At 59.1% G+C, this 15449-nt stretch overlaps 1 protein-coding gene across 12 annotated transcripts in view; it reads right to left on the bottom strand.

The window, feature by feature from the left end:
• Nucleotides 1-15449, bottom strand: part of PCBP3 (poly(rC) binding protein 3) — a 219397-nt gene that overhangs the window by 15553 nt on the left and 188395 nt on the right. For 9 of the 12 annotated variants that reach the window (XM_065943010.1, XM_065943009.1, XM_065943008.1 and 6 more), the window contains 7 exons: nt 11881-12035; nt 9311-9334; nt 8474-8506; nt 7995-8111; nt 7179-7310; nt 6341-6469; nt 2056-2130 (listed from right to left, as the gene is read on the bottom strand). In XM_065943010.1, the coding sequence (XP_065799082.1) occupies nt 2056-2130; nt 6341-6469; nt 7179-7310; nt 7995-8111; nt 8474-8506; nt 9311-9334; nt 11881-12035 (665 nt within the window). The remainder of the gene's footprint in view (nt 1-2055; nt 2131-6340; nt 6470-7178; nt 7311-7994; nt 8112-8473; nt 8507-9310; nt 9335-11880; nt 12036-15449) is intronic. The other 3 variants (XM_065943017.1, XM_065943018.1, XM_065943014.1) reach the window with 2 other exon arrangements.

Below are 15449 nucleotides of genomic sequence, written 5' to 3'. Positions count from 1 at the left end.
AAACCACACAGAGTCGAGGGAGAGTGAAGACAAAGGCTTTCACCGGGACTTGGGATGTGGGAGCGTGTTGCAGAGCCACACTCGCCCACCGGTGGGGTGGGTGCGGAGCCCTGTCGGGTGAGGCCTGGCTCCTCACAGTGAAGGAAAGCAGCCTGACCAGAGACGGTGAGCCCGGGGGAGCCTGTGCGTGCCCGGGGCCGCGGGACCTTGAGGCCCATCTGCAGGCGTCGTATAGATGCCACTATGCACTGCGCCACTGTGTCCCTGGGTAAGACAGGCCCTGGAAGGGCACTGCCCACGCACTCCGACTTGCAGTTCTCCACCCCAGGCACTCTCAGTTTCTGACACCTTTTCCTCACTCAGGTGTCAGGGTTGCTAGTGCTATTCAAAGTGCACAGCCACCCACCATCCTCTCAAGAACATAGGAGGAGACGAGCCCAGGCAGTAGGTTCTGTCTGGACAGACTCTAGGGTCTGAACCTACTGGGGAGGCAGGAGCCGCCTTTCTGCAGCAGGGGCCCAGTCAGTACTTCCCAGGAAAGGTCTGGCTGAGAGGCTCTGAAGCTGGGCGTGCAGCGTATCCTGCACTCGGGTGTGGGGGCCAGGGCCTGGTACACGGGCTCCTCCGCCCGTGTATGGGTGCTGACGAACAAGACCAGTCACTGGCCACTTGTGCTGTCCCCCAGGCACAGGGGCTGGGTTAAGGCGCTGCTCTCCCGCAGGGGCGGTGACCTTGCTGCCCCGCCTGGGGGTAGGCGACATCCAGGAGGCTACCCGGACTCCAGCTCTTGTCAATGTGCCTCCCTTCTGAGTAAAGCCCATGCTTTACCACCGGGAATCGTCACAGGCTTGCCTGCACGCACGCTGGGGCCAAGGCCTGGCAGGTAACTAACCTGCCCACTGACCTGGACGCTGGCAAGGAGAGGAGCTCTGAATAGGGCCGGCCCTCTGTGGTCACCCTGAGCCACGGGCCGTGGGAACTGCTGCCTCCCTCCCCGGGGGAAGCACCCCAAAGGCGGCTGCAGGAGCAGGGCCCCAGCTGTTGCTGCACAGGGATGGGGGAGAGGGGAGAGTTGAGGGAGGGTGGCGGGGGAGGGCTGGGGGGAGGGGTGGGAGGCTGGGGACGGGAAGGGGCCACCTGATGAGGCTCCCTTACAGAGCAGAGCAGGGCAGTGCGGGAAGACATGGGCAACCTGCATTTGCCTCTTTTCCTTCTCAGCCCCTCCCCCGCCCTGGGGCACCCAGGGCCTCCGTCTTCACTCTCCCTGAACCAACACACAGCACCGCCGCCCGGACGCAGAGCTCCCCCTGGTACTACTGGCCTGCGTGTGCAAAGTCCTTTACCGAAGCTGCGGTGACCCGGCCGTGAAGGCCGGTGCCCAAAGGCAGGAGACGCGGCAGGGCCCCCCGTCGGCCCCACTTGGCCAACCACTGGCTGAAGACAGAAACCGCCACAACCCCCTCCTGATGGGAGAGAAGGGTCAGGGGCTCTTGCCCAAACCCCAGGTGTGCAGTGAGGCTGTGCCCAGCCTCCTGGGCCTGCGGCCAGTGTGGGGATGGGGGAGGGCGCAGACCATCCGAGTAACTGGGAGGCCCAGCTGGGCCTCCTTCATCCTCCTCTTGTCCCTCACGTGCTACTGGGAGGGACATGTGTGTGGGAATGCGTGTCTCAGGGGGAAATGGGCCAGTTTTTACAGTTGCAGTCATCTCAACTCTGAGTCCTAAGACCCCTGGCAATACCCCCGACCCTTCTTCCCTCTGAGCTTCCTAAAAGTACCAGGGAACTAGACTGGGCGGTGCTGCCCAACTGCACAGTCCTGGGCCCAGACCAGGGTCCTCCTGGGCCCCTTCTGTGTGCAGACGCGGCCTGGCAGCCTCACGCGGGGCCCACGCTCAGCCCCGGCCAGGCCATGGGGGGGAGAGCTCTGCGTCCCGCGTGGGTGGGGGAGACGTGCACGTGAGGGGGAGAAAACCTGAGTGCACTAACGGGCAGCGGCGGGGGCTGCAGTAAAAGGCTGAGGTTGGCAGTGGAGGCCGCGAGCGGGTCGGCTCTTACCTGACCACCTGCAAAAATGACAGGGGTGGAGGCGGGCTTTGGGCGGTAGGGAATGGTGGCACCTTTCGGTGGGGACTAGGAAAAGGGACAGGAGAGGGAGACAGAGTGTTAGAGTGGCCTCGCAGCCCAACAGTCGTGAGGCCTCCTTCCGAGCCCCACCCACTGTGCCGCCCAGCGTTCCCAGCCCCCGGGTCCTCCAGGAGCCACCACCCTAGACACAGCCCCCAGCAGGAGGCAGCGGGCGGGGGGGCAGGAGCGGCCCTGCCTGCACGCCACCCTCCCCTGGAGCCGAGCTCGGAGGGGACGCCTCTGCCCTCAGTCCTCGGGAAGAGCCCTGGGACTGTGTGCCCAGGATGGAGCTCCGCTTGGCCTGGACTGATGTTCAGATGGCCTCATCTCAGCAAAGTTAGAAACATCCAACTTCACTACTGACAGAAGAGTCATCATTTAATATACCTCAGAGCCCAAATGAAAGAGTCCACAGCTGTGATGAGATCTGCTATAATTTCCTTCCACTATTCTGTGTCCAAAAGTTTAGGATTCGTGTCTTGGGGTACACGATATTCTCAGGTACCAGAGGTATGCCAGGGTCTGACGATGTCAGCCTAACCCCTGGGTCAGAAGCAATCATGCCCGCTGCCAGCCACTGCCCGGGCAACTATCAGCCCTGGGGACAGAGTCCACGGGGCTGGGCCTGGCTGTTGTTGGAGCCCCAAGTCAGCTGCACCACCAGCCCGGGGCAGAGCCTGGGGACCAGAGCAGCCTGTCCCTGCAGGGAGCTCCTGAGGCCACTGCCCTCCTAGGCCCTGCCCATGCCTCTGCCAGGCAGTGTGACTTCAGAGCACCCCCACCAGAGGCACATGCAGGGATGTGGGGACCACAGACTGGCTGGTGGCTTCAACTCTGCAGCCCAGGCCACACCATGTGACCTTGAATACATCGTGTAACCTTGGCCTGCTACTGCAACCTTGAACACAGTATGACCTTGAATGTGTTGTATGACCTTGAACACAGTGGTGTGACCTTGGCTGTGCTGTGTGACCTTGAACATGCTGTGTGACCTTGGACACACTGTGACCTTGAACGTGTGCAACCTTGGTTATGCTGTGGGACCTTGAATGCACTGTATGAACTTTGTTATGCTGTGTGACCTGTGAATGTGTGTGACCTTGGATGCACTATGTGATCTTGAATACACCGTGTGACCTTGGAAGTCCATGTGACCTTGAACACAGCTGTATGATCTTGGCTGTGCTATGTGACCTTGGACATGCTGTATGGCCTTGGATGTGCTGTGTGACCTTAACTGTGCTCTGTGACCCTGGTTATGCTGTCTGACCTTGGATGTACTGTGACCTTGGCTGTGTTGTGTGATCTTGAACATATTGTGTGACCTTGGATGTCCATGTGACCTTGGGTGTGCTGTGTGACCTTAGACACATTGTGTGACCTTGGATGTGCTGTGTGACCTTGGGTGTGCTGTGTGACCTTAGACACATTGTGTGACCTTGGCTGTGCTGTGTGACCTTGGCTGTGCTGTGTGACCTTAGACACATTGTATGACCTTGGCTGTGCTGTGTGACCTTGGCTGTGCTGTGTGACTTTAGACACATTGTGTGACCTTGGCTGTGCTGTGTGACCTTGGCTGTGCTGTGTGACCTTAGACACATTGTATGACCTTGGATGTGCTGTGTGACCTTGGATGTGCTGTGTGACCTTGTGTGACGCAGAGAGGCTGCTTCAAGGACCTGTGTTTGGGTAAAGGAAGGCTTCTGTCTCTCTGTCTCTGGCTCGCACTTGGTTGTGACCAGGCGCCTCGCAGGGGATTCCCTGCAGTCCCAGGGTGCCTCGTGGTCACCAGGAGGGAAGCGTGACTACACTGAATGGTCATTCCCACTGTGGCGCGGGCAGAGGACTCAGTCCACTGCTGCCCCCACTCCGTCCCAGAGGTGGGCTGGACTCTGTGCTGCTCAGCCTTGGCCATCACCCTTGCTCCATGGTGCCCTCTGACCCCACCACCAGCAGCACCCACACTCCACCAGCCCTGATGTCTAGCTCCCATCCCCTCTGACTTCTGGTGGAGGGAGGCCTTCGGAGCACACCTCCCCGGGGGCCCTGACACTCCTGTTCTCCACCTAACTTGCCACACCTCCAGCAGCCCTGCGCTCCTGTGGTGGGGATTTCTTAGGTGGAGGTCCACCCCAGAGCTCAAAACTCCATGCACTCTTCATTTAACACCAGGCCAGGGGCCTCTGGGTGTGAGAGTGCTCCCTCCCCAGTAAGCAGCCGCTCCTGGGAGCCCTGTGACACCAATGACAGGAGGCCTCGTTCCCCCCACCTCCACAAGGACCCATCACACTCGCCTGTGTGTTTCAGTCTGCCTCTCACGGCCCCGGGGGCACAAGCAACTACAGCCAGGCTCTTCTGTGGGGCCACGTCTGACCATGGACACGGCATAGGCAAGGCCGCATGTGAGGAGTCTTGAGGAGACCATGTGTCCTGCTCAGACCTCATCTTCCTAGGGTGGCTCACATCTCTGCCCTGCACCCCCACGTGACACCTGCCACCCACTAGGCCGGCATGGGCTTCCTCCCTTCCGGGGTGTCTGCCACACTAGGGGTGCCAGGCCCTGCTGGCCACCTGCCCTCTTGGCCACTTGTGGCCCCAGCACCAGGATTGAGGAGGACACTGTTCATAACCAGAACCAGTGGTGGGGGGATGCTGCAGAAAAAAATGTGCAGGAAAATCTTTTTGACTTCCAGATATCACACTTCAGGAAAATAAAACCAATACCAACTTTTTCGAAGAAGTCAGACATGGTGCTTTTGCACCAGGTCAAGTACAGAAGAGGGAGAGTCCCTGCTGCCCCCGCGGCTACCATCTGAGCGGGACAGCATCAGCCAGGGTGGACCCTCCATGGGCTTCATTGTGGGGGAGGAGGGCCTGATGGCCAGGCAACCAGCACAGCGAGTGAAACCTTCCGTTAGAAGCATGATGACTTCACTTCAGCTTAAAAAAGACCAGCAACTATTATTGACAACTTTAGTTAATCTTGTAGCAGTTTGTGTATGAACTGAAACTTAAATCTTGGAATTTTCCTCAGAACTTTAAGAGAGGTTCCTTCCTGCTCAGCTGCACCTTCCTTGCTTCTCCTTTGGCTAATCCTTTTCTTCACTCCTTTCTGTTTTCACAATTTGGGTGTTTTCCTGTGCTTTTCATAAGTATAGCATGCTGTACCTCAGCAGTGTCTCTGGGGCCTGCACATGGTCCAGCCAGGGTGTCCTGGAGACGGTGTCCTGGAGACGGTGTGGCCACTCCACTCCAGCTGCATCTCCAGCCCTGACATGCCTCCAGGGCACATCTGCAGCAGAGCACACCTGTCTCCAAGTACACCTGCCTCCAGGGCACTCCTGACTCCAGTACACGTCATTTCACACCTGCCAACAGTGTACACCTATCTCCAGTTCACGTCTGACACCAGTGCAGGCCTGTCTTCAGTGCACATTTGTCTCGTGTACAAACCTGCCACCGATGCACACCTGATTCCACACACACCTGTCTTCCGTGCACACCTGCCCCCAGTGGGCACCTGTTTTAGTGCAAAACTGCCTCCAGTGCACACCTGTTTCCAGCACAAAACTGACTCCAGTGCACACCTGTTTCCAGCACAAAACTGCCTTTAGGCCACACCTGTTTCTAGTGCACACCTACCTCCAGGGCACACCTGCATCCAGTGCACACCGGCCACAGGTAAACACCTGTCCCTAGTGCACATCTGACTCCAGTGCACACCTACTTCAGTGCATACCTGCATGCAGTGCAGACCTGTCTCCAACACACCAGCCGCCAAGGCACAGCTGCCTCCCGTGCACACCTGTGTCCAGTGCACGCTTGTCTTTAGCACAGACCTGTCTTCAGGACACAGGTGCACCTTAAGGCCTGCCCCTTTGCGTGGACTCTTCATTCAACTCCATAGATTTTGGCAGGGCCCGTGTCCCCACCACCTTCTCTGTTCTCTCCCCAAATCCCCAGTGAAGATGAGATCCCATCCTGAGGTGGCGGAGCTGGCAGCCCTCCCACGGTGCCCACACACTCTGCACAGCTCTTTTACTCAAGTTGCCTTGAGCCTGGGTCAGGGGCGTGGGCCCATTCCTGAGGCCCAGTCCAGGCAACGTTGACCAAATGAATCCTCAGGGCACCCGAGAACCTCCAGGACTCAGAAAGCAGGGCCAGGTGTAGAGAGGGGCAGGCGGGCGAGGAGCCCGGACTTGCGGACAGACTGTACCTCCAGCATGACCACACAGATCTGCTTGACACACTGGATGATGGCGTCCGGGGTCCCCGAGATGGTCACTGCCCGCTCCGTGGAGTTGGGCAGCATGTCCCCGGCCACCTGGACCTGGGCACCTGTGGACTGGAGAGACTGGATGTTGGATGGGGCCCTGCTGAGGTGGGCGGCGTGCACTGGAGCAACACGTCCTGACTGCCCTCGGGATGCCCACGAGGCGCTGCCTCAGGTCACCCCTCCATGCCTGCTGCATGCTCCGCCTGGAGCACCCATGGGCAGCCACACCCATCTGGCTCAGCCCACTGCTACCAGCATGGACCTGTGTTGGAGGGGTGATGCTGGGTGGAGGGAGGGGCATCTCAGCAGTCAGGTTTATTCCCCACGTATGTGGAATTCTCCTTCTCTGTGGAGTTTGAAGTCTCAGACAAGGATGGACTCCAGTCTTGGGGCCTGAACTATATGGCCGTCTTTCCTGGAGGGAGTCAGGCCGGGGGCTGCCCTCCCTTGAGAGAGGAAGGCTTTCCTTGGGAGATGAACATGTGGGTGTGGGGTCACACCTCAGGAGACCTCCACCCCAGTGGGTGGCTCAGTGTTCTCCCAGGCACCTCACTGGGGCGGCAGAGCCCATGCGCGAGGGCCCCGTCCTAGGAGTCAGGCCTGGTGCCTGTGCATGACGCCCACATCAGGGGTCCCCTGGTCACTCTGCCTTGTGCTCGCCCCTCCCCAGTTCCCAGCTCCGTGCTGCAGGGTCGGCAGGGAGGGGGCCGGTGCTCCGCCCAGGGGTGTCCTGAATGGCCCGGCTCGCGGCCCTGGGGTGGGGGAGGAGGGCTGTTACCTCCCTGATCTCTTTGATCTTGGAGCCGCCTTTGCCAATCAGGGACCCGCACTGGCTGGCAGGGACCACCAGCCTCAGCGTCACCGGAGGCTTGCTGGTGGCTGGACTGTTGCTCATGGAGTTGATGATGTCCTAGGGAGGGACAGGCATGCACACCACTGTGAGGCTCGCCGTGGGCTGGGGGAGGGGGCGGGCCGGGCTGGTTGCAGGGCCTGCGAGGCTGGGCCCGGCTCGGGTGACGAGGAGAGGGAGGCCTGTCCCAGCGCCACTGTGCTGCTGTGGGGTGGGGCATGGGGCCCAGGGTGCCCAGACTCAGGCTCTGACCTCCGACCTTCAGGCCTGGTGGGACAGAAGGGGCCTGGACAGAGGGTGATACATTTGACAGAAAGATTGACTCCCCAACTTGGTCATCCTCTCAGTAAAGATATCAAATAACTAAGCGATGTCAAAAACATCAGAAACACATAAACATCTTAAGGTTTAACCCACTGGCAGACGGACACAGAAGTGCACAGACACATAAAGGTTTGTTGGTTCCCACGTCTGGGCTCCTTTTGCCCACATCTGAGCCAGGTTGCCCACCCCAGGGGTCAGCCACTGTGGACAGGGCTGAGGCCCCATGCAGCTGCCTCGCTGCCAGGCACCAGGCCTTCCCTGAGGGCTTGTGCTCTGGGGGAAACCCTCGGTGAGGGAGGTGGGCCTCAGGGAGGAGGGGTGCTGGCCTGTTAGCAGGTAGACTGGTGGGGAGGTCCCGGGGGAGGCAGAAGAAATGAGAGGTCCCCTCGCTCAGAGCAGGGGTCCCCAGGCACCCCTTACCTCTTCAAACTTGTAGGCGATCATGGCAAAGGCCTTGAAGATGGCATCCGTGGGGCCCGTGATGGTCACAATTCTCTCTGGGCAGTTTCCCTCTGAGATGTTGATTCTCGCCCCGCTCTGGGAGGAAGGCAAGCAAACCTCAGAAACTGGATTCAAGCTACTGGGCCGGCAGCAGGCTGGGTCCTTGGGCCTACTGACCACCAGAGATGCCCGCAGGCTGGCGGCGCCCGAACCTCAGCACTGATGACCAGTCCTGTCCTGATGAGCGGGCCATGACCTGGCTATGATCCAGGAGGAGGCCTGAACCACCAGCGTGCACACTGGGGGCTCCCCATGGTCGCCCCTCACTCTCGTCCCTGGTGTATGGGGCTTCTGATGGGCCCAGGCCTCGTGGGGCTGGGTGCAAAGCTGCTAGGAGGCCCAGTCTCCTCCTTCCCGCCCACCCAGGAATGGCGCTGGGCTCAGGGGGGCCCACTCACCTCCTCACGCATCTTCTTCACGGTCTCTCCTTTCTGGAACAGAGGTTCAGACAAGGGAGGGGGTCACTCGGGCTTCTGCCACAGGCCCGGGAGGCCGGACACCCCAGCACTTGAAGCTGGACTCGGTGCCTGGCACAGGCGACCCCCCCCAACCCTCCCTGCACCCTTGTCCAGGGCCCAGGCCGCAGGCTGGGTGGGCCTGGCCCTGTGGACCTGACGCGGTTCCACGCCTGACCTGGGCACCTGCTCGATCCGGTAGGTCTGCACCCTCCTCCATCCTCACCACAGGCAAAGTGGGGACTAGGCCCATGGGCAACCCCTCAAAAAAGAGCAGCTTGTGAAAAAGAGCCTGACTCTGGGCTCTGGGGGTGCCCCCACCGTTCAGGGACCATGTGGAACGGGGAGACTTAGACAGCCGCAGGACTCGGGGAGGGGGTCCTGGACTGCCTGCCCACAAGCATGGGCTTCCACACCAGTGCTTGCTCTCCCTGGGAGCATTTCTGTGCGAATGGACTCATTACACCCAGGCTGGAGACGGGACACTGCTCCCAGGAATGACGTGGGGACTTGTATGGGTGAAACTTGGGTAGAAGGACTGGCAGACAGAGCCCTGGGGGATGGGGTGGCCTCAGCGGAGGGCTCCTGGCACCTGCAGGGCCAGAGAACAGGAGGTGCTGGGACAGTCTCGGGGGTGCAGCCTGAAGGCAGGGGGCAGGATTCTGGAGGGACCCACTCTGCACACATGGCACACAGGTGCGCGCCCACCCCCAGCAAGGGCACTCTGGGCCTCACTTCCCCCTGAGACCCCAAGAGAGGCAGAGTTCACTCAATAATTACCTTTCCGATTATGCTGCCAACTTCCTGTAGGAAAGGAAGCACAGAGAGGTGCTGTCAGAGCAGAGGGAGCAGGACGCCTGTGACCAGCGCGGGAGGCCGCCCGCCGGCCGGGACACATGCGGCAGGGGAGGCCGGATGACCAGGAGGTGGCAGGGTGACGGGCTGCCCTGCCTCTGATAGACAGACAGAGGGAATGGCAAGCTGCCTTCTAGACAAACATATTGGCAGGCATCACTTGTGCATTTAGGCCTCAAGGGAGCCTGCAAGAAGCAGGTGAAGGTAAAATCTTCCTCGATGACCTTGTGATGTAAAAATTTACTGCTACTGCTATTTGACCTTTTTTAAAAAGGTAGAACATTGCAAGGGGCTTCCCAGGTGGCTCAGTGGTTTAAAAAAAAGAAACAAAAACAAAAAACAAAACAAAACAAAACCTGCCTGCCAATGCAGGAGCTGCAAGAGATGAGGGTTTGAACCCTGGATCGGGAAGGTCCCCTGGAGAAGGAAATGGCTAGCCATTCCATTTGCCTGGAGAATTCTTGCTTGAAGAATCCCATGGACAGAGAAGCCTGGTGGGCTATGGTCCATACGGTTGCTGCTGCTGCTAAGTCACTTCAGTCATATCTGACCCTGTGCGACCCCATAGATGGCAGCCCACCAGGCTCCCCCATCCCTGGGATTCTCCAGGCAAGAACACTAGAGTGGGTTGCCATTTCCTTCTCCAATGTATGAAAGTGAAAAATGAAAAGTGAAGTCGCTCAGTCGTGTCCGACTCTTAGCGACCCCATGGACTGAAGCCTACAGGTTCCTCCATCCATGGGATTTTCCAGGCAAGAGTACTGGAGTGGGGTGCCATTGCTTTCTCCGTGGTCCATAGGGTTGCAAAGAGTCAAATACAATTGAGCGACTGAGCACGCGCATGCACGTGCAGACACACACACACACACACACACACACAGAACATCGAAAGATGGCTGAACACACTGCCATGGTTTTAAAGCCTGGGGCCCATGATGGTTCAGACATGCTCACCACCAGGATTGCCCATCATGGCACCTCCTTACCCAGGACAAACCCTCGGGTCCCGCTGGGCAACCCTGCCCAGGGACGCACTGGCTTTTAGCTGCAGAGAGCAGCCTCCACAATTAAACTCATCTTCGGTTGTTCCAGTGAAGAACTCAGCAATGACAGTGTCCTGGGGCAGACCCTGGGAGGGTCTGTGCTGTGGGGCCACGGTGCGGGCTGTGGGCAGCAGGGGTGGCCAGACGCTGGGTGGGGGCTCCCTTGGTGGTCAGGGTACCTTACCTCCCAGGGTAGGGTTGGGTGCTCGCTGTGTCAGCTGCTGCTGGAAGTGGGGTGTATAACTGACTGCAGATTGTCCTCTGTGGTACACACCCAGCCTCCGACAACCTTAAGCAAATGTCACCCCATCCCGGGAGTAGGCAGGTGGTCACCCTTCCTTCACCACAGAAAGGGGGGTGCCAGGTGTGAGCTCCAGCTTCCAGAGAGCTAGGGAGAGCAGGGCCTCGGGCACGAGGCCAGAGCCTCTGGGGCCCCAGGTTCCTCCTGCTGCCCACACAGTCGGACCACGGACCCATGACGAGTCTGTGCTGCTGGACTGGAGTAGGGGGTGTCAGCTCAGGGGCCCAGCACAGAGATAAACATGGAAAGCAGTAGTGTGTAAATGTGCACAGACACACATGCATATATACAAACACACCTTCTCCAGCTCTGCCTGGGACCCACAGAAGCCCGAGAGCCATGGACACCCCCATGTGCCCATACCTGGGCTTTTAAGGCCACCCCATCAGCCTCACTCAGGGGAGTCGGGGTCTTTGGGCCAATTCCAGAAGCAGCAGAAAAGCAGGATGAGCGATAGCGGTGTTCTACGCCAGAGGGGATGCTGTCAGAATGGTGCGACACCCATGGCCAAGTCAGGGGCAACATGAGCATAGAGCCAGTGATAGCAGGACAGGGACAGTGTGGGGGTGACAGGAGTAAACAGTGAACCCCACGTCCAGGAGCTGTGAGTGAAGTGAGGGGGCACGCTGGCAGTAACGCAGCACCTAACCAGCCGCTAGCAAGGACCCCTGATGACCGTGGAGGCAGGGATGCCCGCAGGCACGCCCACCAAGTGACGCCCTGAAATCTGGGCTGATAGGATGGCTTCTGGGTCACTCCTGCCAACGGCGAGGAAACAGCAGAAAAAGCCAACAAGAGGGAGTGAGGGGCATTGTTTCTACAAAAGAGCTGGATGGGAACGCGAAGGTAAAAGCCACAGGGAGTGTGGGGAGTGCTGAATGAAGGGAAGCCCTGGGGTGACAGGCGGCGGGCACAAGTGGGGTGGTGTCAGTCAGCGTCCTGTCCTGGAGGGGAGTGCCCTGGCGTAGAGAACACACATGACGTGGCAAGGCTGGGGCAGCAGCGCGGCTCAGGCGTGAGAGGCTCCAGGAGGAGCAGAAGTGGGACGGCGATGCACCGGCTGTGCAAGCTTGTGATCACTTGGAATTGTAAGAAACCTGGTTCGGAACCGAGCCCCTGCGGGGGCAGCCTCCACCTCCCTAGGCCCATACCTTCCCGTGCATCAGCAGGCGGATGGTCAGCGTCACGTTCAGGCCACCTTCTGAGACTTTGGACTCCATCTTTCTTCCAAAATGCAGCTGGGGGTGGTGGCTCAAGGTGCCGGGGACGCCGTGAGGAAGGACAGATGGGGCCCAGATGGTTTCACCTGGCAAGGGAGGGCTCACATTAGGGGTCGGGTCTGCGCCACCGGGCCAGGTCGAGCCTGGGCTACGGCCTCCTGCACTGTTGAGGGTGAAAGGCAGGGCTCTGAGCAGACGGATCCAGGGCACCCAGCCACACAAGAGAGGGAAGGGCGCCCCGGAACTTGAGCTGTGGGCCCTGCAGGGGCTGCAGGCACATGGCAGAGAGACAGGTCCCAGGGAAAGGCCGCTAGGGATTGACCTGGCCTGCCTGCTGACTAATGCAGGGCCCTGGGCCTCAGTGTCGCCTCTGTGACGAGGGACCGTGAGTGGCTGGAGGGGAAGGGGTGACCCCGTCAGCCTGGGGACCTCCATGTGTGGGGGCTATCTGTTCTGCTGCCACCTTGACTCTACCCACTGCCCAATACACCAGGGCCAGAACACTCCCTTCAGCCTTAAGAAACTTGGAGACCATAGATCCATGTCCCTGTCCATGTCCCTGTAGGTCTAGAGTCGAGACTCCTTAGTTGTCCTAATTTCTAAAGTGGATTCGTCTCCACTAACCAAACTGAAATGGCTGAGTGCCCCCACTTTACCAAGTTTTCAGAAAATGCCTTACATCCGGTATCACGGTCCGCTTACTGTACGCTTCCTGCAGAGACCTGGGTCAGCACCTCACCCTCCAGGCAACATCCAGGCTCCGGTATAAGACTGCAGACAAGGCGCGGTCACAGACAGGGGAGCTGAAGGACGGGGACAGCGCAAGGGGTGTGCAGGGGACTCGGCTGATGGAACCCGGCCTGACTGCCGCGGACAGAGCTGAGCACCTCCCCCCAGGCAAGGTGGGCACAGAGTCCAGGTCCGAGGGACAGGCCACCTCCCGCAGGATGTGGAGCAGCCACAGGAGACCAGTGATGAGGACTGGACGGAGGTCAGGGAGGCAAGGGCAGAATCGGGCGGTCAGTGTCGGGAGGGGACTCGCGGAACAAAGGGATGAGAGGTGATGCTACCGGTGGGGACAGGTCAGGAGGGGCTGGGTGCTGCGGCCTTTCGGGAGCACCATCAGGCGTCTCTGTGCCTGTGTCTGTGGGGTGCACGGGTGGCGGCTGGCGCGGAGGGCTTCGGCCAAGCAGCAGATACAGGGTTCTGACCACAGAGCACCGCTTGGTGGACAGAACACGGGGAAAGGCCAGGCGGGGGGACCATGCCGGATGACTGGCCCGGGGCAGGGCCCCAGGGGTTTCACAAAAAGTCCAGGAGAGGACCAGGAGGAGCCTCGCTCACCGGAGAAGTGGGCAGAGCTGCCAGGTGACGGAGGACAAGCCCCCCTTGCTGGGGGACATGACACCCACCCGCCCATAGGAGCAGAGGTCCTGAGGAAGCTGGTGCAAGGTGATGTAACACATCAGCGTGTAAACACATCACCTTCACACACTCATGTGCTCTGTCTTAACTGACCAGTACGGAAGCCACCGACCACTCAGGGTTACTGACACTGAAATAAAAACCTCACTGGCCATGTCTGAGCAACCAGCCTCGCATGCTGCTGTGTCCGAGGGTGGGGAGGGCGCTCCATCTCTGCAGAGCTCTGGATGGGGCAGGCAGCAGGGCAGGGGTAAGAAGGACCCAGAAAGGAGGGGATGGTCTCGTTCAGAGGATCACAGTGGTGCCAAATAGACCTACTCCCCACCGGGCAGACACCCCACAGCAACCCCACACAGTCTCCCTGAGATTGGGGTGTGCACACAGGCACCCACAAACCAGCACAGGGCGGCCAGGCACCCACAAACCAGCAAGGGCGGCCAGGCCAGCAACGTGCCTCTGCCTCCTGTGTAATTAGAATCACCTCCTCTGGGGGCGGACAGCAGGGCCCTGGGGCCATCTGTTATGTAAATGTTCCAGCGACGGAGGAGAAAGTGGGTCAGCGAGTGCCAGGGGTGCTCCAGGCTGCGGGCTGTCAACCGCCATCCATCACACGCGCCAGTGAGTGCCAGCCTGCCTCACGTGCCAGGAGCGGGCGTCCCAGGCCTCGCCTCCATGGACTGCTGCAGACAGGAGCAGCCCCAGGAGCCGATAAGGCCACCGGGGGCACCCTCAACCCTGAAGAGCCAGCCCTGTGCCACAGGGAAGGCAGGACTCTCTATCCTCAGGCTGCCCTGCCAGGCTTGGGACGCCTCCCACCTGAGGCCACCCCACGTGCCAGCCTTGCTTCCGCCCCTGTGACTGCCAGGGGTGCTTGGCAAGAAGCAGCAGCCACACCCCTAGGGGCCCAGCCAGATGCCTGGGTCATCAGAGAGTCCTCCCTGTGCTGGGCGCTCAGAAACCGGTAGATCCTGGCAAGGACCCCTCCTTCCGTCCTCCCCACGCTGGGGATTTAATGCATTTTATTCCATTTGATGAGAAGAAGAGGAGAAGCAGATATGGCCCCCTTCAGACCTGGCAGGGCGCTCTTCTCGCTGCCTCCCCGGAAGCCTGTCCAGCAGTGGTCTAAATGCTACTTTGTGCTGACACCATCCACGACGCCTGAGTCCGGGTCTCACCCTGCACCCCCGCCCAGGGCACCTGATTTCTGCCGGACACACTCATCCCGCCTCTCGTCTTCAAGTTCTGCTCGGGCCTGAGACTGGGCACACGGTGGCAGGGTCCCACTTGCTCCTCTTTTCTAGTGTCCTTGCGTGTGCGCTCAGTCGTGTCTGACTCTGCAACTATATGGATGGCAGCCCACCATGCTCCTCCGTCAATGGGATTTTCCAGGCAAGAATACTGGAGTGGGTTGCCATTTCCTACTCCAGGGGATCTTCCTGGCCCAGGGATCGAACCCATGTCTCCTGCAACTCTTGCATTGGCAGACGGATTCTTCACCACTGAGCCACCTGGGAAGCCCCTTCCAGTATCTTTAGAAAGAAAGTAATGGCATGGACTTAAAGTCTTACTTTTTGCCTAAATGTTTATTTCTATAAGCTGCTCCCTACGTGTGGCTTTAGCTGCATCCCCCAAATTTTTATATTTGTGCTTTTTGTCCACTCATGGAAACATACTTTCAAATTTCTCTTATGATTTCTTTTTTCGATTCATGGGATATTTTGAAATGTGTTACTGAATTTTCAAATATTTGGAGATTTTCTAGATAGTGTTCTTCTATTGTGTTCTAATTTAATTCCTTTATGGTTGGAGAGCATATCTTGTAACACTTGAGATATTTAAGTTTATCGAGGGCTTGCTTATGGCCCAGAATGTGGTCTATCTCTGGTCTGTGTGCCTGGGTGGGCTGTTCCACATAAAGCCAGAATGACTGCAACGCTCTTCTGTCCATCGCTGAACAGGGATCTTGACCTGGGTGGAGTGTTCCACAGACTCAACCAGAGCAAGGATGGCTGTGACGTTCTTCTGTCCATTGCTGAGCAGGGATCTTGGCATCTGACTGTGAGCATGGATTTGTC

This window comes from Muntiacus reevesi, chromosome 8 (assembly GCF_963930625.1).
Source record: "Muntiacus reevesi chromosome 8, mMunRee1.1, whole genome shotgun sequence".
Taxonomy (NCBI): Eukaryota; Metazoa; Chordata; class Mammalia; order Artiodactyla; family Cervidae; genus Muntiacus; species Muntiacus reevesi.
Note: the sequence above shows the minus strand (reverse complement) of the source record. Positions and strands in the feature narration are given on the sequence as shown.